Source organism: Aulostomus chinensis, chromosome 14 (genome assembly GCF_037954235.1).
Source record: "Aulostomus chinensis isolate RoL2024-O1b breed Wild chromosome 14, RoL_Achi_v1.0, whole genome shotgun sequence".
Classification (NCBI taxonomy): Eukaryota; Metazoa; Chordata; class Actinopteri; order Syngnathiformes; family Aulostomidae; genus Aulostomus; species Aulostomus chinensis.
The window spans coordinates 4,427,773-4,454,949 of record NC_141333.1 but is presented as its reverse complement, the minus strand read 5'-3'; the positions used below and the strand labels follow the sequence as shown (position 1 = coordinate 4,454,949).

At 45.3% G+C, this 27,177-nt stretch overlaps 2 protein-coding genes across 8 annotated transcripts in view; one reads left to right on the top strand and one right to left on the bottom strand.

The window, feature by feature from the left end:
- atp11b (ATPase phospholipid transporting 11B) overlaps positions 1 to 16,289 on the top strand; it is a 53,500-nt gene extending 37,211 nt beyond the window's left edge. For 4 of the 6 annotated variants that reach the window (XM_086225447.1, XM_086225444.1, XM_086225450.1 and 1 more), the window contains 2 exons: positions 4,468 to 4,631; positions 10,844 to 16,289. In XM_086225447.1, the coding sequence (XP_086081573.1) occupies positions 4,468 to 4,631; positions 10,844 to 10,925 (246 nt within the window). In that variant the 3' untranslated portion in view covers positions 10,926 to 16,289. Of the gene's footprint in view, positions 1 to 555; positions 693 to 4,467; positions 4,632 to 10,843 lie in introns of those variants that run through there. The other 2 variants (XR_015119376.1, XM_086225448.1) reach the window with 2 other exon arrangements.
- Positions 16,290 to 17,989: 1,700 nt separating this feature from the next.
- Positions 17,990 to 27,120, bottom strand: mccc1 (methylcrotonyl-CoA carboxylase subunit). 2 transcript variants are annotated; one of them, XM_086224561.1, is made up of 20 exons: positions 27,104 to 27,120; positions 26,821 to 26,931; positions 26,278 to 26,321; positions 25,804 to 25,943; positions 25,604 to 25,699; positions 25,379 to 25,500; positions 25,137 to 25,284; positions 24,917 to 25,038; positions 24,722 to 24,833; positions 23,745 to 23,826; positions 23,534 to 23,661; positions 23,173 to 23,356; positions 22,640 to 22,749; positions 21,965 to 22,181; positions 21,787 to 21,873; positions 21,103 to 21,152; positions 20,843 to 20,980; positions 20,267 to 20,374; positions 19,211 to 19,282; positions 17,990 to 19,126 (listed from the first exon to the last, which is right to left on the bottom strand). In XM_086224561.1, exons 2-20 carry the CDS (start codon positions 26,874 to 26,876, stop codon positions 19,001 to 19,003), a joined length of 2,142 nt encoding a protein of 713 aa, XP_086080687.1. In that variant the 5' UTR covers positions 26,877 to 26,931; positions 27,104 to 27,120; the 3' UTR covers positions 17,990 to 19,000. The 2 variants fall into 2 exon arrangements, with proteins under 2 accessions (XP_086080687.1, XP_086080686.1); XM_086224560.1 differs by having other exon boundaries at positions 27,025 to 27,115.
- Positions 27,121 to 27,177: the final 57 nt, after the last annotated feature.

Sequence of the window (27,177 nt, the reverse complement as noted above, 5' to 3'; positions counted from 1 at the left end):
TGGACTTGCTTACTAACTGACTACTTTAACCTTCAGTATGTTCAGTAATTCTAAAAATGTTTGTCAAGTCATGCCAGAGCTATGAGATTATTACAGATCTGTTTAAAATGCAAAAGTACTGGAAAACATCAGTAATGTAAAATTTGATGTCCGTTCTTTAAACAGAACCTTCAGGCGATACTTCGTCCACAAAGTGTATTTTTTTCTTTCAAGCTCTCACTACCACGAATGAGTAAAAACCATCTATGTGAGCTCAACGCTTCTATTTGTGAGCACTTGAAAGGCTAAATACACTTTTGGGGAAGTATCACTTTAAGCTACTTCTGCTGTACTAGAAAACTAGTAGCTCTCATTCTGTCACCAGAATCAGTCTCTTGGGTCGTCAGAAATGTGCCTTGGATAGGAGACTCACTGACTAATGTGCATACTGGTTAGTAAACAAGCTGGTTTGACTTGTTGGCTGCTGTTTGGGTGTCTGACCTACCGACAGTCTACCTGGGTGACTGATTTGGACCCAGCCAGCAGGGCTCACTGTAAGCATCTTGTGTCCTTCAGATGGAAGAGGGTGAAGGTTCAGTCGGGCCAGAATATGACTCTGTTAAAGCCCAGCGGAGCCCAGGGGAGGACAATTGGCACCTGCTAGCTGCTTATCCTCCCCCTGCTGCCCCCGGCCCAGACCCCTGCTCCCCTAGGTAGTACCATTCTTTACTCTCCTCCTTGTACTGTGACTGCCCCAGCATTACGGCTCTCCCTGAGTATCAACCAACCTTGTGTGCACCCCCCAAAAGGCTGCAGTCAACCCCATACGTCAAGGAGCATCAACTGCAACCTTCAGTCATCCGCCCTATGGCTGTCTGTCCTACAGCTGCACTTTTATTTCATATGCTCCCTGTATGTCTGTCTGTTAACCTCTCTACTAATATGAATGACCTCATCCCATCCCTCCCCACCACTCCACCTATCTGTGACCGAGCCTGTCCTCCTCTACCTACTCATGGTTGATCCGGTCTTTCCCTAACTGAGTCCCAATTCACCCCCTCACTATTATTGGGCACATCTGAGCTTAGAGAAAGAGAGAATGCTGTTGGCATGCTGACATTGTCATCTTCAGTGTGTTTTCCTTCAACCATGTGCTCCCACCATACTCAGCAGTGTTGAATATTAAAGTCTGAATGATCGATTGTTGCCTGCTTGTAAGTGTTTGACATCTCGTGTTTTAAAAATCCCTTTTGTTTGGTTTCTGTTCCCTTGATAATCCACCTTTGACTTCTAAATAGATTGCATGTATTGTGTGCACCACATTTAAAACTACAAATGAGGTTATTACATCTCCTCTTGCAGACAGCAACCAGAACTGATATTTACTCTTAGTTGTGCAAAATATTGTATTGCAGCAGCCAAAAAGGGCAAAAAATGTGAATTTAAGCTGAACTCCTAAGCTATTACAGTGACTCTACCAGCAGATGATGTCACTTATGTAGCTGTCACAGAGGCCTTGGGCAGTTTATGAAAAGACTTCAATCCTGCTGTTCATTCTCAGAAAACTGCAGTTTACCAGGGCCATTAATCATGCGGTTTGGCCTGGTTTTATTTGGTGTATCATGTAGCTGCTGCCTCTCCGGAACTAAAAACAGTTAATGTTCCAAATGACAGTTACGCTTGTGTCACTGAAGCACTTAAAAAATGTTTTAGTGACATGGCCAACTCGGTTGGCACTCAATCATCTCTGCAATTTATGGTTTTGGAGAACACTTTTAAGTCTTATATGACTCAAAATATAAATTGCTTTGTCTCCAATATGTCTACCATTGCTGCTGATTTACAAGCCCAGTGACTGGTTCAGCTACACTTGATGACTGATTGCTGCTGTATGGATTAACGTAATGGCGTGGTGGGTAAGGCCAAGCTAAATCAATCATTTCGGAGGAAATGAAAACCCTAGTTTTTATCAACCATGTGGTCATTGCAACATAGATGCTCCAGGGAGATGTCACCAACAAATAAACACAAGTCCAAGCTACATCAGCGTCCTTGAGCGTGGTTGTGGTTTGGCTGGAGTTGGTGTCTCCTCTGCTTTGGTCCATTTGTGTTTTTGGAAAGGTCACATTCCAAAACCCCAAATTTTCCTTGAGTTTTCAAGAGGTTGAAGTGGAGCTGGAGCATTGTAGTTCATCGACAGTTACAAAGGAAAAAGGCCATGTGATCTGATAGAGGAGGTACAAACTGTGCATTTGTTGCCTGTGGGACACTCAACTGTCAGAATAATGCATAATGCAGTTCAGTCCTGTCTATGATTTGCTGTTCCCAGCCAAGAAACAGGAGCCTGGTTTCCTGCAAGGGGCGTCTCCTGTTTCTGCTGCAGAGAAATTAAACACAGGCAGCATCACGAGCCAAAGCAATGGAATATATGAGTTACACATTCAGCCACATCAGAGGAGCTGATCTCCCCTCTTTGGTATGAAAGTTTAGCAAGTGATTGACCAAAAATTTAAAAAAAAAAAACACACAAAAAAAAACACATTTTAGAATTGCTTAGACTGATTCTGGAGCTGTGACAAAGCGCCTTGGTGTTTTGTTTTAGGATGCTTTTACAGTCAAAGCTCAAATTTCAGTGGAACAGAGATACGGTGAAATCTTTGTGATTCGCTTTATTCAAGGTCATTTTTCTGGATCCTGTAATGCTGTAGAGAAGACTAGCACATGATGCTGATACCTCACACTCTCAGTGCATAGGCATTTTTGTCTCTCTGCTCTTCACTCTCTCCTTTCCATCAAACACTTCCTGTTTGGTGCTGACTAATAAACAGAGCCACCTGATCCCACTGGTGTCTAGGCAACAGCTGCATTCAGCTTTTGCTGCCAAAGCATCCGTCATGTGTCAAATTCTGTTTAGTCACATTTCTGGTGTACTTATCACTACATGTAATCTTTGATAATACAGATGCAAACGTATATTCAGTTGAAATTTATTCTAAAGCAATTTGTGGGTGCTGCAGGTGAAGTAAACAAATTGATGTGATGTTATGTGTAAACTTGGTGTAAAACCCGGACAAGGTTTTCCGTACATGAGTTCATCGTTAAAAGGAGAATTTAATGAGTGCTACAGTAATAAGCACATTGTTGGCTGCAAATGTGAAACTTACAGTTGAAAACAAGCCAGAGACAGCTCTGTCTTGTTGCAGCGTCCACCGATTTGATTTACACACAGGCCAGTGATGTCAGTCAGATAGTTGATGAGTGTGTTATTTCAGTATCAGCTCTCAGCGCCATTACTGGATTGGACCGGTCCTAAATTAAACAGAACCCTTTTCTACATGGGGAAGGAGCTTGGTATGAATCGGAGCCGCTGTCCTCGGCTCATGGCTGGTTTATGCTGCAGTTTATGGATTGGATCCTGGGTGATCAATCAAAGCTATGACAGACTTGCTCCCACCAGGCTTTACAGGCACCAGGGCCACAGCTCCTCTTGACCTGTAAAAGTCATAGCATAATATTAAACACTGGCCACCTGCAGGGAAATACCGCAAATGCTTGATTCAATTATAGGGGTAAAGAGGGACAAGCACATTCTGACCATTAAACTTGGTTTAAAGCCTCTGGAAACAACCAGGGAATTCTAAGGTACAAGTCCAGTTTCATTTCATAGATTAGTAGAAGCAGTATTGGTAATCATGCATCAATAACATAACTGTGTCATCTGTAGGCTGTAGACACTATGTGAATAAGGTGTAGCCCCAGTGTATCAGGTTTAGCAGGATTACACAGTGTATCAGGTGTGTTTACAGTGTTTGTGTACCAGCATGGCTCCAGATAAGGGCGTGTCTGCCCAGGTGTTGTCTGAGGTCACTGTCAGAGGTGGATGCGTCCATGCCTCCCAAGACAAAAACCAGACGATAGTGTGTTTTGTTTTGTTTTTGTGTACTGGTCTTGTTTGGGAGGGTTCCAGCATGAAAAGAGGCCACTATGTCCTGGTCTTAGCACTGCCCATGACAACTATGATTGGTCTACAGAAACTCAAACAAGCCGCAGCAGGTTTTCTACAAAAGCAGCTGTTTCTGCTGTCCTGACACAGGGCAGTGGAGGGACGTCTGGTAACGTAAAGTTACCCTAAACTTTCGGTTTTCTTTTGTCATGTTGATCTTTGTTCACAGGTTTTCTGAGTTTCATATTAATTTGTGTCATTTCGATTCCCCAAGAGCATGTTGTGAATGTTCTTCCCATACATTATTTTTTCTGTGACAGCATGCAATTTGTCATCCTCTACCACCCTCCGAATGTGACAGTGAACTTGTATCGTGTTGGTAATCATTTCTTCTCTTTTTCCACTCATTTCTTCCTCTTTCCTCTCCTGCTTTTTGTCCTTATGTACTCCTGTTTTCTCTGACTCACCCTACCTGCTCCACTCTCTAACATTTTACCTCACCTTGCTTTTGCGCTCCTCTTCCACCATCCTCTGCCTTCCTCTAGTCTCTATCAGCCCCCCAGGCGCAGACCCTCAGCTGTATGGAGTCCTTGTGCTGCTACCAACATGGGCAGAGCGGCTGTTCCCGCCTGGCCCAGCTGCTGGAGCAAATGACCGGGCAGTGCCAGACCAGCGGCGGCAATTGCCACACATCCAGTCGCAACAACAGGTGGGGAGGACAGCAACGACATCAAATGATTAGGAATCCCGATGAACCCTCACCAGCTCGTGGTTTCAAATACTGGCTCCGCAGGCCTGCACGTTTCAGCTCCTAATGTAGCTGCGACTCTACTGTAAGTTGTCCTGGTTCAGATCGATGGTCGAGGAGCAGGGATTTAAACGGTCGTAGAGGCTTGTTTTAGTGGCTGAAGAGTTGTGGATCAAGCCATTGTGGACTGCTTTATTATGAGTTTGTAGGTTTTATCAAAGTTGGCGTGGGAGGAGTCAAGTGTGGATAATAACACCGAAGAGCGCTTCCCCTCATATCCATACTCGTGTACTATCACTACACCTTGTAACCAAAATTCTAGTGACCAATGACAGAATAGATTGTGATGGCCATGCCCTCCACATAGCATGCTGATGTGAATGTTTGGCAGCCAAGCCAAGGAGGATTTGTATTACATTACTTTCATTTAGGCCCTGAGAGTCAAAACCTGCTGTGATATACCAGCACTCAACAGGCCTCACTATTACGCTTTATAACCTGTTTTGTCTGTGTAGCCCACACATTAGGGCCGATGTGTCTAACACCTCATGTGTCTGTGTCCTAACCATCTATGTCGTGATCTGTAGTTCTGTCCGGCTTGTCTGTCTCGTTCGTTTCTTTTCAATACTGTCTTAAAGTCAGAAGTGAGTGTCCAAATTTGATTTGCCTCATATTGTAATTTTCAAGGAAAACTAATGCACTTTAAGAGTTGAGTACTTTATTTTTAATTCCTATCATCATGTATATTTTATAGCTTTATATTGAATATTAAGACCCAAATGCAGAGCAAGCGATATCTAAAAATGTGGGAGTCAGATAACTCTCAAGTGGTGTGCTGTAAGCAACTGGAGGCTTGAGGGGAACTGAAGAAGCCTTTTAGATGAGAACTGAAACACCTTCAGGTAAACTGAATCAAGTCCAGTTGCCTACATTGCAGGACGTCAGTGTTACCGCGACCTGGGTGACATTCATGTGTCCAATAGTTACACTTGTTCGTCGGACGATTCTTCTCTACATATGGTGAAACTGGTGATGGACATTGAGGGACTTAGAAATAACAAATGAGCACTCAGTTTACACAGAAAAATATGAAGCAGAAAGAATGATTAAAAAAAGAAGCTATGAACTCAATATTGGACTTGTGCTCCTTTAAAGGGGACCTGTTACGCTAATTTCCAGCTCAGTATTCTGGAACTCCACTTGAGTGGTTTAATATGATTGAGAGTTGCAACCCCTGTGTTTCATCCTTTGAAACAAGCTGGTTTATATCCTGCTTCTGCATTAATTTTCTCACCTCCAGATATGACTCCCATGTGTAGAACCCAAACATGACCTGTTCCTCCACCCTACCACGTGTTAATGTGCCTGAGACTAACCAAAGCATCAACGCTTTGTCAGACACGTCCATTTTCCACATTGACCTGTGACAGCTGTGTAAGACACTCTCGGGTGTGTTTACACCCGTCGCCATGTCAATTGAGCATCCGACCTGTTAAATGATTGGCGTGTCGCTCAAAGCACGTGCCGCCTCTGAGGATATGATAGGCTGTTTATAAGTCAAGGAGGGAGCTGTGCATTTCGATGCAAGTATAAACAGTATGTACCAGGACCCCGTCATGCGACAATGACAAAAAAAAGTCTCAAACAGGCTGGGAGCAGACAAAACTTTTGCATGTGTGTACCTCGTTATCTTAGAATTGTAATAGATCTGACAGGGTAACATATGTGACAGAAAACATGGAAAAGCATGAAAGGTCCCCTTTAAGGATGAGTGAGCTGAGTTCACATTTTTGCTATTCTGCTCAGTCTGCAGTTTTGGTGTTGTTATGTATTTTTACCTGAATCCCAGCGACTCAGTGGTGTGATTGATTAGTTGACCTTATCGGCCCTTTCTGCTGAGCAGTCGATGCTCACGAAACAGCTGGGGACAATCTGCATTGATTCGATTAATAATGAAGATGTAGCATTCTTGTTCTTTGTATCCGAATCCTTTCCCATGGATCGTTCACAGTCGTGTGGTGCGAACACACATGGCTGTGTGTGTGTGTGTGTGTGTGTGTGTGTGTGTGTGTGTGTGTGTGTGTGTGTTTTTGCGGAGCTAATGACAGCATGCAGGTTGAATAAGGGATGTTTTGTTCCTAGACCCCACCCCTCGACCCCCACCCCCCTCCAGCCTCTCTGGACAGCAGTGTGCAGACTGTGTGTGATCAACTGAGCCCTCACCATCAGTCAGACCTCGGGGATGCAGCCGTCTCACGTGTAATACAGAGATTAAATCGGGATTAGCTGTAATGACCCCCCTGTGCCTGTGAGCAAATACTTAACACTGTCCACATCCTCTTTGATAAAATTGGTGCTTCATGTAATATTCATACACACAATTATTGGTCTGATAATAGTGAGTATGCATAATGAGATCATTTCAATTGTCTGCTTTACTTTAGAGAAATAATAGGAACCGTTCCCATCACTGGTCTGTCAAATTACCACTAAATGCATCATCCAGTTTAGATTAATTTCCTCCGGTGGGAGTGATTGATTTTTTTTTCTGACCTTGGCACAAACACATTGGATTCTTCCAAATCGGCCAACAGCAGCCAATTTGTACTCCCAGAGCATTAAAGATTAACAATGAACAGTGAAATGCTCTGTTGCATTTGATGTGTTTTATACTACAGATACACAAAAAAAAACACAGTCAGCAATTTCTTCTCAAGCCTCTTTAACTTCTCAGCAGGAGAAAAATCACCAAGGGTTTAAGAAACACTCATGAGACTCAGCCCACGTTTGGCCTTAACGCTACATACTGCCATATGTCTTGTTTAACGTGCTCAGTGACTGGAAGGGACATGTAGCTAGCATGCTTTCATTTTATGTGTTTGTTTACAATAAATCACGTTTATCTCTCAGCCTGCCGTTCCGGGCTCGCTCCTGGGCAGGATTCAGCCGTAGCCGAGCAGGAACACACCGAGATGTTTTCCATAATGATCCAGATAGACTTGCCTCCGCGCTTCCATAATTGTCACACATCAGTAGCTGCATCTGAGTACAAATGTGGAATGAATTGCACTCCGACCTTTTCAATGTAAATTCCTCAACATCAAAAGAGATTCATACATGTTCACATTAAATATGGACTTGTATTTATTTGGATGGATGATCATCAACAAATAACGGAGGTCAAATCAGTTTTGTTTATACAGCATCAAATAAAAGTTATCTCGTGACGCTTTACTAATAGAGCAGTGCGAGAACTTCACTCTCTAAATTGATTTCCTTAACAAAGACCCAACAATTCCCCATCAGCAAGCAGCTTGCGGCAGCAGCGACGAAAAACTGTTGACCAGAGCTCTGCGTGAGTGGCCATCTGCCTCGTGCAGCTTGGTCGAAAGAGAGACAGGCAGAGAAGGACAAAGGAAAGCGAAAGGAAAGGTAGACTTGGATACAGACTGACGACAACGACATGTCAAATCTGTTGGAATGTGTTTACTACTATAATAAATATATTCAACCGTAACAAACATAATACTCCTATACTTATTTTAATACAATAATATTAGTGGGCTAATACTGAAACTAATGCAAGTACATTGCCTATACTACTAACCCTGATACAATCCTAATAAAACTAATAATGCTAATACTCGTAGCAACAGTGAGGGAGCAGCACCATCCAAGAGTCTGTGTGTATGTTTGAGGGCACCAGCACAGCTCGTAGCTCTTCAAGTCATCCTGCTAACAGGCAAAACAATGCCGATGATTGGCGAAGAACGTAAACTTGATCGCTGTCTGCCACCTGTTGCTCCTTCTCCCTTTCCTTTAGAACATCCTAAACTGCAGAGGCTGCTGGGAAGTGTAGCCAGAGATTTTGTTGTTGTTGTTGTTTTGTTTTTGTTGTTGCTGTTTCTATAACTATTACACAGGGAACACACACGAGGCGGAGGCCTGTCTGACCGTTCACACTCAGCAGCAGGCATTTTGGTTTGTTTTTTCCGCACGTGAACACTTGAAACCAGGCAGGAAGTAGGATACAGGAAGACATCCTGCTTGCTGATGGCTGGTGAGAGAATTCGCACTAGGTTGCAGGGCCTCCGCCTCCTGTTTGCTCCCGCTGTTATTCTTTTTCTACCTGAAGCCTTATATGTGTTTCTGAGAAGAGGCCAACAGTTTGGGGATGTTTGTTTAAAAGCCAGAGGTGTTCCAGGCGGGTGGAGTTAAACTGTTCCACATCATTTCTTTTCCATGTTTTTCAGGCTGTAACTCCACCCGACTCGTCCACTTCAGGCGACAGAACGAGAACGCTCTGAATTGTCTTGTTGCATGGGGGCTGCTGTTGCCTTTGGTATCTTGTATACACTGTAAACATCTATGTATTGGTCCCCCCTCATAGACTCCCCCTCTTGCACTAATGTCTTTTCCCATCCTCTCTGTCCTTGTCGTTCCGTGTCTGAAATCTACATAATGTTGTTCGACCTTCCAGATGAATTATTCATGTTGTGTTGACCTCCCCCTTAAGCTTCGTCTTGTCAGGAATCTGCCTGCTCTGTTCTTTTCTTGGATTCGTCTCTGCAACAGTTTATCCCTAAAGTGTTTGGTGCTACCGTCTGCTCTGTCCTGTCCTGACCCGGGGAGCCAAAATGGTTATTAACACTAAGATGTTCCAGTTGACCCCAGCCCTGGTAGACAGCGGAGCTCGCGACATGGCAGTGATAGTGCCTGAAGTCAAAGCACCATTTGAGTCATCAGCCTATTTAAAGTCCCTGGGTGGCCCTGTTTTCCTGTTTACCAGGTCTTAAAACGGTTGTCTTCATGTCAGAAAGCGGCCATGAGCTGAAGGGTCATTAGAATTACTCACAGAAGTGCAGCTGACATTCGGGAGTCAAATAATACAATGGCAAGAATTCCGAGGTATAAATCCACGCATTTTCAGCCTAGCCGTCCCGTGAAATGATGTCACATGTAGAAGCTGCACATGCGAGACCATGAAGTCATGTGAGGAGCAGGTGCAGCAGTCAGAGAGGAGGAATCCCTCTTCTCCTCCCCGCTGGTGCTTGGAGGCATCAAACAGATCTGACATGAGTCAGAGGTTGGTTTGTTGTGAGGCAAGCTGTGAATCTCACGCTATGTTCATGTAGAATTTGTTATAGATCAATCGGGTACTTGATCTGTTGTTGCTGGAGTAAATCCAGCGCGCTGATCGGATTACAGAAAGTAACTGAGAGTTCTTATTTTTCCCAGAGCTGTGAGCAGGAGCCGCTTGCAGATGAATGGATGTATATTTTACCTGCGGGGGTTGCTTTGTCAGTTTAATAGCAGACGTGATGAAAGAATGTTGATGCCTTTTTAATCATGATTTATTTCTCTTAATGATTATCATTTTGATTTCAATCCATGTTTTGAGTAGCTCAAGTCTGATCTTACCTCATCCTTCCTCTGTCAACAAACCCAGAGGCTGAACGTGTGGATGCCGCGGCACCCACGCAACCATCAATCAAAGTTATATCAGTACCATACAAATCAAAGTGCTTTAAAAATGAAGATTGGTTCAAGTTGATTGAGACTAACCCACACCAGTACAACTTAAAAAAAAAACAGTAATTGAAGAGGACCGAGCTGAAAGATGAGCCGTTGAGACGATAGCAGATAGACGATGACCAGTACCAGACGTGGCCTCAGGCCCCGATGTGTGAGGTTAGCATGTCAGTCCCGTTGTTATTAACGTGTTTCTGGAAATCCTTGAAGGAATTTCTTCAAATTTGGTGCAAACATGCACTTACGTAGGACCCAAGGATGACCTGACCAGAATGTATGGGTCAAGGTTGCCGTGACCTCAAAACCACCTTTTTTTCCCCCAATTTGCTGTAACTAATAATATAAAGCAAATATTACAGGATCAGAGACATAAAAAAAAAACCTGAGGAGATGAAGAGAGACTTGATACTCCACCACCCTTACATTTAATAATACTTCACTTCCATTCTTCACTTTTCTCCATTTCTTCACTTCCTGCTTGCAAAGATTATGATCAGAGAAGGTTGGCAAGTGGCCTGTTAGTCAGCAGCATGTAAGCGAAAGGCTTGCTAGCTAGCAGATGTCCAGCCCCATAGTCTTACAAGACCACCACCACCCCCACCTAAGCCTCCTAACCCTCCGTCAATGCTGCCTGTTTTCAGGTCTTGGGGTGACATGGACAACTTCTACTCCAACGATCGTAGCATCCTGACGCTGTCGCCCATCGAGACCAACCATTGCTGAGCAAAGCTGCTACTCCTCCATGAGTCATAATCTCACATCCCTCCCAGCTCCCTGCTGCCATTTCATTAACCCACTTAAGCTAAGACTTGCTGCATTCTCTGCTGGATTCAAACTGGAGCCGTCAGATCATGTGAAACCAAAGGACTCAGCATGACGCTGCAGGTTTGTCGATTTTTGTCTCCTAGTCATGATTCTTGTCAGAAAAGTGGAGATGGACCTGCAGCGTGGGATCAGAACCATGTCAAGCATCTCCCCATGAATAATCTCACTCCATTTTTCGCACAGTTGCCGTTTCTTTCTGGAAATTATTAAAAAGAACTAGCGTGTTCTTAGACGCAGCACGGGATTCTTTGGACTTTTTGCTGCAAGCATTAGCCATCATCAGTCCTGTTCCCCGAGGACTGCCGCCTAACGGAGTTGGTTAGACACGCTGATCACTTCAGCACAGGACTTGGGTGGTTTGTAAACACAAACGACCAGGACCTTCAATTTAGGACCAGGACCAGGTACCTGTCAGAACCAAGGTCCTCCATGAAGTTGCTTCCATAATCTACGATCTCCCTGGACTGCGGGACCGGCATTTCTCTCAGAGCTGCACTTTGTTGTCTCATTCAGATGGAAAGGGAAAAAAGCTAGACCCCACACCCCCCACCCCCCACAGTCCCGTAGCACCCAGAATCCTGCTGACCCAGCAGTTCTGCAGATGTCTAGACTTGTTACCTCCCTAGATACTCTATGTGGATCTCTACAGTGATACCAAAGAGCGACGGATTGAGACTGGAGATTAAAAGATTTATTTTTGTGCCTGATTGTACAGAAGCTTATATTGTGGTTCAGAGAACTATTGTTGTCTATGCTGTTCTCTGGTCTGACCCTTCAGACCTGGGCGCGTCACTCTGAAGGAGGCCAGATGGGGTCCGTTTATAAAGCCATACAGTTTCAAGAAGCTATATAGATAGATTGTTGAAGGTACTAGAGGACTGTTGTTGATACTTTACACCCCTCGAATGCCTTGTTTCCTCTCAGCCCAGTCAGCAAAGGCATCTCTACATTAAAGACCATGACACTTGGGGAATAGTTTGAGGCAAATTCAGAAAAAAATGGATCTAATCTGATATAATAAGATCAGTAATAATCAGACATGAAGGATTTTAGTTGCCTGAAAGTATTTCGTGTGGTCCTGACTGCCACGGGGATGATCTGTTTGTGAAGGACAACCCTTAAATTAGCAGCGCCGTGGTTTCCCTCGACCAAAAGCTAACGGGATCGTTACATTGGATTTTTTTGATAATTAACAAAAATATTGTTGGTGGTGGGAAAAAGAAGGTTTGCATGTTTTGTTTCACAAGAAATTTAAGAGCACAGTTAGGATTTCTGAAGCATAAATGCAATTGTTACAAGCTAACGTTATGCTGTGGACAGACTTCACCACGGACACATGACTTCCATGTCCAGTAGCGTCGCGCTTCTGCTGGGGTGTTGATGTTTAATTTCCACGTCAGCCTCTGTAGTCTCGTTCGGCCCCCCTTTAAAAAAACAAACAAACAAAAAAACAACACCTTTTTAAAGACATAGAAAGCTCCAAAATTAAAATACCACAACTGAATGTTGGAGTGATTTAAGCTAACTTTAACCGCAGACCTTATTTCAGGCGTTCAACTAAAAACCCATTCACACAACCTACTGGCTCTGAGGTGAGGGTTAGGCGACATTCAGGAATGCTAACGCCAGGTTTTAGGGCTCAATCCTGTGCCGTCTTCAATGGCGAGATGCTTTTACTCGAATCGTGGCTGATGGCTGTCAACACAGACGGCAGAATGTTTGTATCTCCAGAGATTTATCTGATAAATGTTTCCACTGCAACAGACAAAAAAAAAAAAAAATCATCGCACACTTCATGTCAAAATCATCTTTTTTTCCCACTCTTTTCTTTCTTAAATCATCGCTCGTTTGTCATCATTGAAGTCACGAATCTTTATTTTTCCTGTTATGTTTTTCCTGCATGTGTTTATCCAGTATGCAGGCGAAGTTTGTGTGTGCTGGTGGGATTCTATGTGTGGCAGCCATGCTGGTTGACAACGGTTTATGATGTAGTTGTGCGACTTCGTTACTCACAGGTTTCTCTGTGCTGCACTCAATCTTCCAAACAAAAGCAAGTGCCGGAGATTTGAGGGAAGGAGATGCACTTTTAGAGACGGCGGGAGGAGAGAGCTGAGATGGAAACCCTCCAAGACAACCGTTTTAAACTTGACACCTCCATGACCAGTTTACACCTCACCCACACAGGGAACACCAGTCAGAAGATGTTACCACGGTTACCGTTTGAAGCTCCGTCAGTGTCCCTCAGCATCCTCAGACCAGTCAGTAATAATCTTACATCGTTGATGTTCAGTACGGTACCTGTTGCTTGATGCACACCTGGGCCTGCTCTCGCCGCTCCACTCGCACGGCTGCAAAGCTGACAATGAAATTGTCTGTTTATTGTTGTTTTTTGTTTTCCCGTGTTTGTCTTATACTTTTCTGACATATCAATATATCGCTGTGCTGTAAATGGCCTGAATGCAGCCACTTGTGTTCAGTCTAACCAGGAGGTTTAGCCATCTCGTTTTTAACCTGAAGGATGGCAGCTAACTCACCTGAAACAAACCGCCTCTTACAACGGTTAACTACTGATGATGGTGATGGTGGTGATCACTTTATTCTTGGAAACCTTCATCATCAGTCCCTCTAGGTCTTACTTTTGTTTACGGAGACATTTTCAACCATTTGACCTCATATTTGTTGTTCTGAAGTCCACCTGGATACACCTGTGGCACCTGCCATCTTTACATGCTGTTAGAAAAAAAACACATCTTTAAGTAACACAGCCAAACAGGTAGATGGAGACTCCTCCCACCTCTGTGTTTGCATTAAGAAGTGGACAGACACCAGCTGACTGCTAGTTAGCTTAGCACAATGAATGTTGGTGGATGGGCAGGTTAGCAAAACTTGTAATTGAAAGGATTTCATACCAGTAGTTCTGCACAGCCATGGTTGCATTAACACAGTCAAAGATAGTTTGGGAATAAATTGTAGTTGATGGAGGTATGCTAACACTTCTCATCCACTACCATTCACCGTGCTAAGGTAACTAGCAGTCAGCCACCTAATGCGGGACAGAGGACAGAATGGTATCTATCTTGTTTGGCTGTGGGGAGGACGGACTACAAAACGTTGGCGTGTTCCTCAGATTCTGCTGAGAGGGACACTGCGACATGTAACGGTTGTATGGAGCCTGGCGATGTCTTCAGGAGTCAAACTTGGGACTTTTTCCACTCAGCGTTGGAGTGTGAAAGTCGTTCAGAGACAGTGGGGGTTTGAAACACGAGGCAGTCGAGTTGCATCATGGGAAATGTAGGATCCAGCATTTTATTTATTTTTTTATTTTTTTTAGAGCTTCTCACTTCTACTGAGGACTTACAGACTGAATGGATTCAACTTTTTTTTTGTTTGTTTGTTTGTTGTTGTTTTTTTAATCAAGTTCTAAAATTTTGGACTTTATACAGTTGTTGCTGCATCCAGGAATCCCTGTTACCAGATTCGACAAGCTGTCAACTGTGATGTAGCGCAGCCGATGTGTCTGTAAGCCCCTAATGTGGGTCAAACCCTTCAATCTAGCGATTCCCACCGTGCACCTCAGTTCTGTCTCGATTGGGATTATCCACCCGGGGTAAACGCAACCGTGTTCAAATTTTCAGCGTTCGAACCCAAGCTGACAAAACCCCACAGATTAATGATGATTTGATTGTGTGAAGGACGTTTTTTCCTTCATGGCCACAGAACCCCACAGCTTATTTAACCTCGCCGGCGCTGCTTTAATGGTGGTCAGCAGTGCTGAAATTAATATCACAATATTTGGATGCTAATTTACATCCAGTTAGAATGCACACACTCATTTTGTTAGTATTTTGTGGCTGAACGTCAGCTGATGTCTGAAAGAAAATGTATCAGACGTTCTATTTCCTTCGAGGAGGTTAAAAAAAAAACCCAAAAAATGACATCGTTCATCTCCGAATCAGCTGACTGACTTAAAAACTTGGACATTTTGAAACCAAAACTTAACATTGCAGGTATATTTATTCAATTGTATTATTCTCTAATTTGACTGTACATCCAGGTGCCAACGTAATCCATAAGAACTTTATATCTTCAGTAATTGAGGCACCAGAGTGAAGTCATCGCTGCACGGACGTCACCTGAGCTCCATGACAGGTTCCGATGGACCTGGGGGATATTTCTAGAAGCAGGAGATTACTCAGACGCATAGTTCAAAAAGGAAATTACCGTTTAATATTTAATTAACCACACATGACTATCGTGTCATCCATCAGACGCACTCGTGGGGAATGAGCTCCATTTATATACACACACACACACAGCGCCGTTCCACCTTCACAGCAGTCACGTCACTTCCCAGTGCTTCCTCGTGTGAAGCAGCTCATCAGGAGCAACCACAAGTCCGTAGCCGGGAATCGAACCAGCAACCTTCTGATTTCTGGATTGAATAGACATGCCGCCCATAATGCCTTAATACAGACAAAGAACACCTTTTTAAAAAAGTCTACAAATATCCCAGTTTCTACACTTGTTTCATACTCAAATATCCTAATTCAGTGTGTCATTTGTGTAACTGCTCCATTCAGAATATTAGTCGTTACCGTAAATAATAAACTAGAGTTGCAACAATTAATTGGACGGTCAGTTGAAAGAAAATTCATCACAGTCTATATTAATTGAGTAATGATTTGCCTCCTTTTTTTTTCAAGCAAAGATGCTCGCAGACTCAATACAATTATTTTGGAGGTTGTTTTTTTTTTTAATTTATTCCATAAAACAATGCTGTTTGATGGATGGAAGACAAAGTAAACTGGACTTTGAGCAACTTTATTGATTAAAAAAGGTGAGAGAGAAATTCATGAGGAGTGTAATCGTGAGTTGCAGCTCCATGATAAACAGTAAGGTAAAAGTACAGAGGGGAAAGTAGAACCCTGTAGAAATGGTGACAGATGGCGTCGGTGCAGGGATGCAGAGCCTTGAATCAGATTAGCGAAGAACAAGCCTCCGACTTCAAACGCCAGCCGATGGTTCTCCTGTGGCTCAGACACGAGGCTGGTTTGCAGGGATCATCTTTATTTCATCCCGTCATCAGGAAGTTGTGCTGCACTTTGATGACGATGACGAGTCACTCGCCATCGTCACTCTTCTGTTGACTGAAATATCTGTTGCTCTGTCTGTCTGTCCGTCTGTCCTCCCTCCTGTAAATCTGTCTTATAGCTGATGTTTATGAAAATGCGGTTATATTTACGAAATAAATACATTTTTAAGAAGCGGGTCTGAAAGTGTGGTTTCTGTCCTTCTGAACGGAACCCGCCGAAGCTTCCAGGGGAGCCAGTGAATGTCTCAGCACGAGGATGAGGAGAATCCCGAGGCCTTCGCAGTCGCCGGACTTGAACCCAGTTGAGCCTTAATGGACAACTCTGGATTTCCAACCTTCAGCAGAAGTTGTAGTTTAAACTCCGGTCGAGGTCTACAGATCGTTGGGTCAAAGTCTAACTGAAGCGCCTCGAAACCTTAACAGAGACTTCAGATTGTAATTTCTGTTTAACTCTCTACTGTATTCCTTTGCTTAGCCGCAGGTGAAGGTGCTGCAGGTGTTGTCCGGCTGGTCAGAGGTGGAGGAGAGGTGCTGTGGTGGTGACCGTTGTCGCTGCGCAGTAAAGAAAAACCTGCATGAGGACCAGCCAGGGTCTCGTGTGGTGGTCATCCTCTCTAGGTGGTCCTGACCTCCTGTCAAACACCAAAGCCTCGCAGGCCCAGTTGGTGATTGTGACCCATCCAGGACCCCAAAAACTTGACTTTAAAGCCGAATTGTGTAGTCTTACACTCACATGATATGAAGTAAAAGAACCGATTCTGAAAGCAGAAGTGGGACAAAGAACAGAATCATGTATCTGGCGCTGCGTCCGAATTGCCAAGTAGGTCAGATCGTAGGTCGTAGTCTGTCCGAAACCACAACTGGCGCGATTAGTGACCTAATTCGCAACCTAAATTCCAGCCTAAACACGCCAACATTGGAGGTCGGTTCAGGTGCATCCTACGGAGCAACCTATGGCCCACAATGCACCGCGGACTTCTTCGTCCCCTAAAAACTTGTGGACCCACAAGCCAAGTTTGCTCCACCAACAGTCTCCCATTCTTATGCAACACAAACATTTATCTGTCATTGTTGATGACTAAAGGCGTGTTCACACCAAACACAACGCGTGTGAACACACCTTTACAATTGCGTTAATGTGCTAAATAATAGAGAATGAGTGAAAGGTGAGTGCAGTACCACAGCCAGGCCAGCAGGTGGGGGCTTTCGTTGGTTCTGTCTACCTAATTGCAGTATCTGTGCTCTTCCGGCAGAGGTCGTGCTTCACCAACTTTCCAGGGTGTCTGAATGGTGCCGCCATGTTTAGGTTGTAGGAGTAGGCTGTAGCGGTCGGCCGTAGCAGTAGGACGTAGGTTGCCACTTGGCAATTTGGACGCAGCCTATGTTTCTACTGGGACACCATTCACACAGGGAGAGCAGCTGCTAACAGTTAGCACCACAGACTCAGAGTCTCTTCCCTGACAAACATCCTGGACGGTTCCTCCATTTCTGCCAGTGATAGAAACAAATGTATAAAAATAAGCCTTGGTAATACAAAGTGTCTCCAAAGTAGATTGTGATTGAAAAGTTTTATATGTTGGTCAATTTTGAGGTGGAAAAAAAAAAAAAGATCTTAAATGGAAAGTTGTTTAAATCTCATTTGTATTCTTGTAACTTTCCTAAGGAAATACTCTGCCGTTTTTGCTGGCAGAGATGGAGCCTCCATCGAGCTCAGCTGCAACAGCATAGCCTGAGTTTCGCGCCTGGTCCCTTTAATTCCATAGTGCAGGAGCTCAGAGGAGGAATGAAAGCGGCGTCGTTCTCTTTATTCACAAGTCCAGCGTGCTGTCAGAATTAAAAAAAGAAAAAAAAGCACACATGCTTAAGTAGGAGACCTGGAGCTTTGAGGAAAGTTTTATTACAGTTTCTCACCAGTACAAGATCATCTTCTATTATAATACATCTACAAATTCAGCCTGGAAACAAACACAGCGTCAAACTTCTCAGTTCAAGTCAGCACTGGTTAGTAGGAGGAGAGCGATGAGCACCAACGGGTTCACACGTCGACGGATTTACACCAGGCGAACCGTCTGTCTGATAAAATGCCTCGCTGCCCTTCAGGGGTGTTTCAGAGCTGTGGAGTGTTTTTCTGCCTTGCAACAGGGGTCTGGAAGGAGAGAAGGTCTACAGGTGGCGCCACATCCAGGCTCCTGTCTTGTCTCAAACTAATGAGACATTTCATGACATGTACAGGTGGTGGTAGAGGCGAATGGTGAAAAAAGCGTGGTGATTTGGACCGAACTGTGGGAATAAATTCAAAATTTCTGAACAAATATATTCATGGACGAGTTTTCCCTCCGTTATCAGTAACTGCTCCTATCCATCACAGCAGCGCCGGGCACACGCGTGGAGTTTCCACAGAATCTCAACCAGCTTACAACCACCTCGTGTTGGTGCCGCGTACAGAAAAAGAAATAAACCCCGTTTACACGGACAGGAAGCTCCGCTATGATTGGTGCTTTAGTGCATTCAAAAGAGGAAGTGCATCAGGAACCAAACCCCTCAATGAAAACCACATTTGAGCAAAAAAGGAAAAGAAGCACTGCCACACAGATGTGAGAAATAAAATACACACAAGAAAGAAAAGCTGACATCAAGGCACCATTGTGCTGTGTGAAAGGCCACTCAGATGTTTGTGGAGGAAACTAAACTTCTACGCGTTCCGCTGCTCCACCCTCTTAGCGGTCTCCATGTTGGGTCCCCAGGATGTAAATATTAGTCTCATCCCCTCCAGACAGACGCCAGACTCGCCCACGCTGCAGACAACCCGGGTCCTGACTCACAATTCAAGAGCTGGATGCAAACCCTCCAGTCACAGGAACCAATTCTGGGCCCGCTCTGCTTACTGGTCCCCGTCACCCTCCTCTTCCTCCTCCAGTTCCACCAGAGGCGCGTGGCGATTGGCCTGAGAGCCCTCGCTAAAGAACACCTTCTTGATCACACCCGACTTGGGGGCCCGGATCGTGTGCTGCAGTAGGAGAACCAAGAACGTTAGCAAGGACACAGGTTGACGATCGGCCTGATTCCAGGTGAGAATGTGGGACCGGCTCACCTCCATCTTCATGGCGATCATGACCATCAGAGGGTCTCCGACGGCCACCTTGTCTCCAGCCTTCACCAGGACCTGAACACAACACACTGATCATCTGGATTCGCCTCGATGGAGGGGCTAAACCCAACACTCCAGGACGAACCGACAGCCGAGAGGAAAATTTAACAGAAACGGCAGGGAAAAGCAGAACTGGAGACTCTCGTGAAACGGCCTACAAGTGCATTAGCTTCAGCTATCAGAGCATCGCCACATGCTGCCCACCAAAAAGAAAAACATTTCAAATTCTTTTATTCCGCATGCGGTGAACTGCAGGGAGCCCTGCAGGGGGCCGGACTGTGAACGTGAAATCGAGAAGTTGTGCTCTAAGATGAAAACCCCTTCCTCCCCACTGAAGACGTTTCACTCAGTTGGAAACTCAAACTACTGAAGCTTCGTATCAGGAAGTGTTTTCATCATTTGTCCATGCTGGGAACTGATCTGAGTGCCTCAAGCTATCATGACTTTAGATGTAGCGGACGCCTGCTTGAGGCTGACGTCATCACAAGTGTGTGTGTGTGTGTGTGTGTGTGTGTGTGTGTGGGGGGGGGGGGGGTCATGATTTGATCACAGTAGCTCACGTCGGAATGAGAGCAGATGAACAACCATCCCGCTTCAGCTTTTTCTCTCCACATCCTTTATTTTGGACGGGTTGGAACCCATTAGAGGGCAACAGGAGGAAAACTCAATTATCCGTGAATCGCTGCCTGGCTAAGCCGACACCGTTAACCTCCTGGTGCCCTCGGCGTCTACAATCATCCAGGCGAGGACTTGAGCCTGCAGCCGCTGGAGCTGGGACGTAAATGGCCTCACTTTTAAATCTTTATAATGTCACCTGGCATAAACCTACAAATCACTTCACTCAGACACTCGCTACTTCTTGTAACGCTGCGGCTCTCTGACTCTAGAAATTCAATCATTTCATCTTAATAGACAACCTGAACCAGAGGGATGGAGGGGGGTTTAATCACCAAATACATTCTTATTCATCACTACACATATAAATCCGAAATCCTTCACCTTCTCTATGGTCCCCGTCATGGGGGCCACAGCTCCACCCTGAGACCCGGAGCCGCTCACACCCGCCAGATACTTGGGCACGGGAACACACACCTCGCTGCTTCCCTCCTGCAGAAGAGATGTAAAGATGTCAGAGAGAGCAACAGCTGAGGACGGAGGGTTTAACCCTGCTGACAGACTGCTGGTCCCCAGTCGCCGGTCCAGAGGATGATGGACGCTAACAAGTGAGTCGGCCTCCGCGGTGACAGCTGATGAAGCCCTCCTGAAGTCAACACAGGAAAGCCTGCAACTGCAGTACGTTGGCTGGGACCATATTAATGTTTCACGAGCAAAAATAATAAATATGCTTGTGTTCTGATCCGATATCTCTGAGCCGAGTGATGGTGATGTAATGTGGGAACACGTTCCATCTCATATCCACTCAGTGGTAAAAACTCATTTTCTGGTTTGTTTGTTTTGTTACATCAAGGTTTGTCCATCCTGACATCTCAACTCTTATTTCCAGAACAGGGGACTGAACCACTGCCCCCATGTTGGGCAACGGTCAACACAATGTGCGGGGGGGCACACACGTACCGTGGAGAAGAGGTGCACCGTGTTGTCCAGGATCACCAGTTTGGGACGAGACCTCACTCCATTAACTGAGCAGTGCAGAAACGAAGCTCCGCCCTCCATCTCCACTTCCCCTGTCACATGATAAAACTCCTGGCCAACCTGAGATGACGTCACATACAAACACGTGGAACGGAGCGGGATAGAAATTTAATAAGCGAGCTTCTGTTAACAGGTGTGATCCGTTAAAATGTCCGCCGATGCAGAGCAAGAGTCCCGCTCACCTGCATGGAGAAGCTTCCATCTTTGTTGTACTTGACGACCACGTCCACCTCTAAAAGTAGCAGAACCAGGAATCCCTTAGGAACAAGTTTGTGACTCACAAAAGGTAAAACGATGTAGAGATGAGGATGAAGAGAAGCAACGAAGTGCTTCCAGAGACCGTCATCATCATCATCATCATCATCATCAGCTGCTAGACTTATTTTTGGCACAGCCAACGCTTTAATAAGTCTGAATGATGAACACGGGTTCATTAACAAACCCGCCTCGACCAGCTTCACTGTTAATTATTCAAACAGCCATTAAATGAAAGCCGTCCACCGCCATTTAAGACTCGCCTCCTCTAATGGAGCTGCTTTCTATTACATCTTCCTCTAAAGCCTCAATTAAGACTCGGCCGAGTGACGAGTTTCACACGATCCTGGTCAGCTGCCAAAACACTCCGTTGTTAAGGACGTTGAGAGCTGGCTCTCATTTACACGAGTCTGGTGAGAAGCTGACAGCAGCAGTCTGTCTCGCTTTTATCTGACAAGAAATTTAACTTGTGGCAGTTCCAGAGAAACTCTGCTTCTTAGATGATTCACCGCTCTTGATCCCCCTGACCTCAATCCTGCTTCTCTAGCTTGTTTGTCTCTTTTCCGTCCACCAGAGGGCAGTAAAGGGCAAACCCAGCATCTGGTACTTACTCTTGTTTCCCATCTGCAGCGTCATGTTTCTGTTAAACTGGATGTTGAGTCTCCAGCCACTACTGGAGCCAAACGGGGAGAACGGATCTGGAGATCACAAACACACCAGCACTTGGATCACCATTGGTATTCCAGCTGAAGAGCGAGCTTCAGATTAGACATCACCACATCTCCTCACCATTGGACGTCTGTGTGAAGTCTGCTGTGTTGCTGCTCTCTTGGAGCACCAGGCCCAGGGCCGCCTGACAGATCGTTGACCCAGAGGGAGCCTTCGGAGTGGGGAAGAGATCAGCGTAGTGCTGTGGGATGAAGCCGGTGGTCACGTTTCCAGCCTCAAACTCTGGATGACCCGAGAGGCTCAGCAGAAAGTCTATATTGGTGTTCAGACCCAAGATCTGAGGGAGCAGAGAGGAAATAAAGGAAGAGGAGAGGGGAACACGCTGGGCACTTGTTTAACTGGCAACAATCCTGTGGGTTTCTCTGTGACTCCTCAACTACTTTGAGGTTACACACAACGCAACAGCTTTAAAGCAATACTTCCTCCAAAAAGCGTATCTTGCCTTAAAAAAAAAAAAAAAAGTACTCAAAAAGGGGAGCTGAGCTCACAAAGATTATTTTCCCATCTTTGTGATTCCAGAATGCAGGAAGTGCCAGTAACAAATCTTTAGCTTGACGATAATAGCAACTGACCGCTAACGAGGGCAAAATCATCCATTCAAGCTAAATATATTTAAGTGGCACAGGGAAAATGCATCCGTAAGTTCAAGACACAAAACTGCGGTTACTCTTTTTAGATGAAGTCACACTTTGAAGCTACGTGCTGGGATAAATTCCCGTGTGCGGTGCGTCTTACGTTGTACTGCCGTAAGCAGTAGCGCAGCTTCTTCAAGGCAGCAGATCGGTCCTCTCCCCACACCACGAGCTTGGCGATCATGGGGTCATAATGAGCGGACACCTCGTCCCCTGGAAACACACACACACACACGCAGGTAGAAGTACACACGTGCTGGCAGCTGTGACGCTCCCAGTTTTACAGCGAGGTGATTAGCTTCCCATTCAACCATTGCTCATTATCCAAACCAACTTTCTCCCTGCGGCGGCTTCGTTGATACTTAAACCTCTCAGTGTCGTGGTGAGTGATTGGATGATATTCAGACGTACAAATCTGCTGCCTGATGCTAACGACACCCCCAATGAGCTCAAATGAAGGAAGTGCACTTAAATTAGACGAACACTGTGATTTCTGTGTTTGTTGTTTTTTCTTGGGTTCTTGGGGCAGTGGTGGGGAAACAGTGATTACACTGATGAGTAATGAAATGTTTCACTCCTCTGAACACTGAGCATCGTAACCAACAGAATACTGAGAGTTCCATCTGGACTTCCTACCTTGTCTAACGCCAGTCTCTATGCGAGTGTGTTGGTCTGGTGGGGGGGTGGATAGATGTAGCAGAGGCCCCGCCCCTGGGAGGAAGTCGTTGTTTGGATCCTCTGCATAGATACGGGCCTCAAAGGAGTGGCCACTCAAAACGATGTCATCCTGAAGGAGAGGCAGGCGCTCCCCTGCCGCCACCTGCACGAGAGCAGCCACAGAGAGAAACTTAGCTCAACTCTCTTGCACCGACTCGTCCGTCTCTAGCGCACCAAAACAGCTGGCTGCAGGCTTCCAAGATTTGCTGAGCCCAGATATGTCTGAACTATCGACCGGCTTGCGGTGGAACGAAGCTGAGGAAGAGAGCGGCGGTCTCACCCTGAGCTGCCACTCCACCAGGTCGGTTCCCGTGATCATCTCAGAGACGGGGTGCTCCACCTGCAGCCTGGTGTTCATCTCCATGAAGTAGAAGTTATGCTGGCCGTCCATGATGAACTCAACCGTACCTACACAGAGGCATGTTAAGTGTGTTTGCATCTGGTGTGAGGTAGACTGGAGTGTGTGTGTGAGTGTGTGTGTTTTGTCTCACCTGCACCGACATAGTTGACCGCCTTAGCTGCTCTGACGGCCGCCTCTCCCAGCTTCCTTCGTACCTCAGGACTGATGCCCGGCTGGAAAACACACAAAACGGTTGAGTCACACTCCAGATTCACTGTCTTAAGTTCACATTGTCACAGTAAATGAGACAAAAATCATCCTCATTCACGAGGGCTACAACAAACCTTTCCACCGTCACATAACCTACATATCATTTTCAGTACATTTTTCAATATTGCATCTATGCCTCCCCACAACCAGATAACGTGGCTGCATCATCAACGGTCCAGATGACCAGTTGACAGGGAAAGCAGTCACATTGTTGGAAGGAAAGCTTGACTCTCCATCTGTTGCATGTGTCGAGATTTAAAATCCTAACCTTAACTGAATTGAAGGTCAGGTAAACGATACCCCTCCACTACTAACTGGACTCAACTACAACAGAATCACAACGTAAATTCCTTCCTTGTTGTTGTGGCTTAACCTTGACAAAACCTGACACCGAGCTCAACAAGAACGCATCAGAAACAAAGGTAAACTACAAAAAAACTACGTTGCAGGAACTGTTTGCTTGTTGACTGCAGTGATGGCTGAGCTGCACTGAGACCATCAACCTGTAGAAAAATGCTCCCCCTTGTGGACACTGGCATAATAGACAATTCCAGCCCCACTGACAGACACACTGAATACAAGTTGAAATACGCCATTCATCTGAAAAGGTTTCTGATGTGACGTCGCTGCCATTCTTGACCATCAAAAACAGGGGCAGGCGTCACCGGTTCTGTGTTGCCGTGCGTAACTGAAATTCCTGAAAAATACACAGACATTCACAGTTTTCTTAACTGTTCCTCATAAATGCGCAACTATCGAGCAAATTTCCTTGACTTTACGGCGACTAAGTCTAGGACTTTTCCTGGCTTCGGATGACCGTGGGAACCCTACAACAGCTGCTCTTTCTCCGTCTCTCACCCCTGGCGCCTCCTCAATGATCTTCTGATGTCTCCTCTGGACGCTGCAGTCCCTCTCAAAAAGGTAGACAGCATTGCCATGCATGTCCCCGAACACCTGAACCTCCACGTGTCTGCAGCAGAGAGACGAACCACGGGACAGAATCAGCTTCTGGTGCCACACAAACAAGGTGCTACCTAACAGAGTGAAGGTGACCTGGGATCTTCCACAAACTTCTCCACCAGCATGACATCATCGTTGAAGGATTTTCTGGCCTCTCGTCTGGCAGACTCCAGCTGCTCGAAGAAGTCAGAGTCGGACCGAGCTATACGCATCCCCTGAGCAGCCACACACACACACACACACACACACACACATTACTATTTTATGTTTCTTCATCTTACTCATCATTTGGGATTATTCCCCATCATCTCACCTTCCCTCCTCCTCCACGGACTGCCTTGATCATCACAGGGTAGCCGATCTTGGCAGCCTCGGCCTGCAGCCTCTCATCTGATTGGTCCTCTCCGTGGTAACCGCCGATGATTGGCACCCCTGCAGCTGACATGATGTGCTTAGATGTGCTGAAAAAAAAAATGAGACAAAATAATACATTTTAAATCCTATTTCATTAAATGATGAGATACTGCATTCATGACCCGGTGAACCCTGTGTCACCTCTTGATGCCCATGTCCCGGATGGCGGAGGACGGCGGCCCAATGAAGATGATTCCTTCCTGTTTACATGCCTCCGCAAACTCAGTGTTTTCTGACAGAAACCCATAACCAGGGTGGACTGCCTACACACACACAATTATTATATTATATCCTTGAGGCCAGCAAATCCCGTCCAACACGAATGGTTTTACTTGAAGTCGATTAAGAAACTAGAGTTTCGCTCACATGTGATCCAGACTTCTTGGCCACTTCCAGAACTTTCTCCATGGACAGGTAGCTCTGCTGAGAGGGTGGCGGGCCGATGTGGTAGGCTTCATCCGCCTACACCACGAGCAAAACGTGGGATTTCAAACAGACATTAACAAACAAAACAGCGACAGATTCACTAAAAAAAAAAGTCTGATGAGGAAGGTAGAGCTTCTCACCATGGCAACATGCATGGAGTCTCTGTCGGCGTCGCTGTACACAGCCACAGAGCGGACGCCCATCTTCTTGGCCGTACGCATCACACGGCAAGCGATCTCTCCTCGGTTGGCTATCAGCACCTTCTCTATTCTTCCCACCCCTGAAGGGGAAGATGATTCAACAGAATAACAGCTGGAACCCAGGACTGGTCTCATCTTCTCCAACTGTAGCCACGTTTATCTCTGAGACACTGAGCTGTGAGCCACCGTCACCCAACCACACCATCAGCTGTGTCAAGCCACAGACTCATGTGGTACAAACTACAACAACGATGTTAAGTGTTTACTGCTGACAAATGTTGATATTCTTTTATTTCTCTGGCAAAACTGATGTTATTTTTTACATTTAAGTGTCTGCAAGAAAGGGTTTTATTTATTCCTTTTTAAATGGTATTATGGCAGTGATAATGTCATTTATTTAAACTGGTCACTCACCTCCTGACACAAGCCTGATGCCTCTTTTGGTCCATGACAGTTTTCTATGGAGAGACATTGAAATACATTCACATTTCTTACAGGACTGGGAAGGCCAGAGGAGATGCTGATGCTGAACTGTTACCAGAACCTTAAAACCACGTCTAGAGAAACTCTGAAGGGTCCTAAAGTATCTAAATGACACCAACTACCGAAAGGACGAGTGTGCAGGTTGAATCAGCAGCAACCAAGTCAAGCTGGCACTCTGCTACCTTTATTTAACCTTGCTCACTTATTATCTGATCCCCTCGCTTGCGAGAGATGATGAACAACTGAAACATGCGTGTAAATGTTGACGGAAGAAATAAAGTGACTTTACTCAGATCAGCAGCAGATAACTTACAATAATTAGCTTGAATCTCTTTGGGTAGCTCAGTCATAAGATAACTTAGCTTGCCGATCAAACGTTAAGCTAAACAGACGCTAATTAGCAAAGTGGCAAAAAGACAAAGTGAGCCAATCAGACAAAATCATTGCAGTAGTATAAGTATTTAATGTACTCACTGTGTAAAGATCCTCAGGCCATGCAGAGTTGGGAAACTCAGAATAACTGCAGCCATAGCTACCAGCTGCTACAGCTAGCAAGTTATGCTAACTAGCTCGCGAGCTCACTGACTGAAGGGGGAAGAAAACGCGAACTGATTAATTTCTAACCATTCGTTTACAGTTTGTTAAAATGTTAACTTATCTGGACTAGTAAAAGCGCACCGGCAAGACATCTGGACGAACAGAAAGCATCCACAAACAATGTTACTTGCTTTGTATTTGTGTGAATGTGATTTCTGACCTTTATAAGGACTCGTAGTGTTGACAGCCAATAGGAGAAGGCGATATGGAGGTGGAGGAGATTGCGGTTACTAC

Excerpts from the sequence above, each read along its gene's own strand:
- mccc1 (XM_086224561.1), bottom strand. The coding sequence starts at position 26,876 with ATGGCTGCAGTTATTCTGAGTTTCCCAACTCTGCATGGCCTGAGGATC. Across the intron at positions 25,700-25,803 it reads ACTCCATGCATGTTGCCATG|GCGGATGAAGCCTACCACAT; the intron begins GTGAGAAGCTCT and ends CTCGTGGTGTAG. Across the intron at positions 20,375-20,842 it reads CGGTGCACCTCTTCTCCACG|GAGGGAAGCAGCGAGGTGTG; the intron begins GTACGTGTGTGC and ends TCTCTTCTGCAG.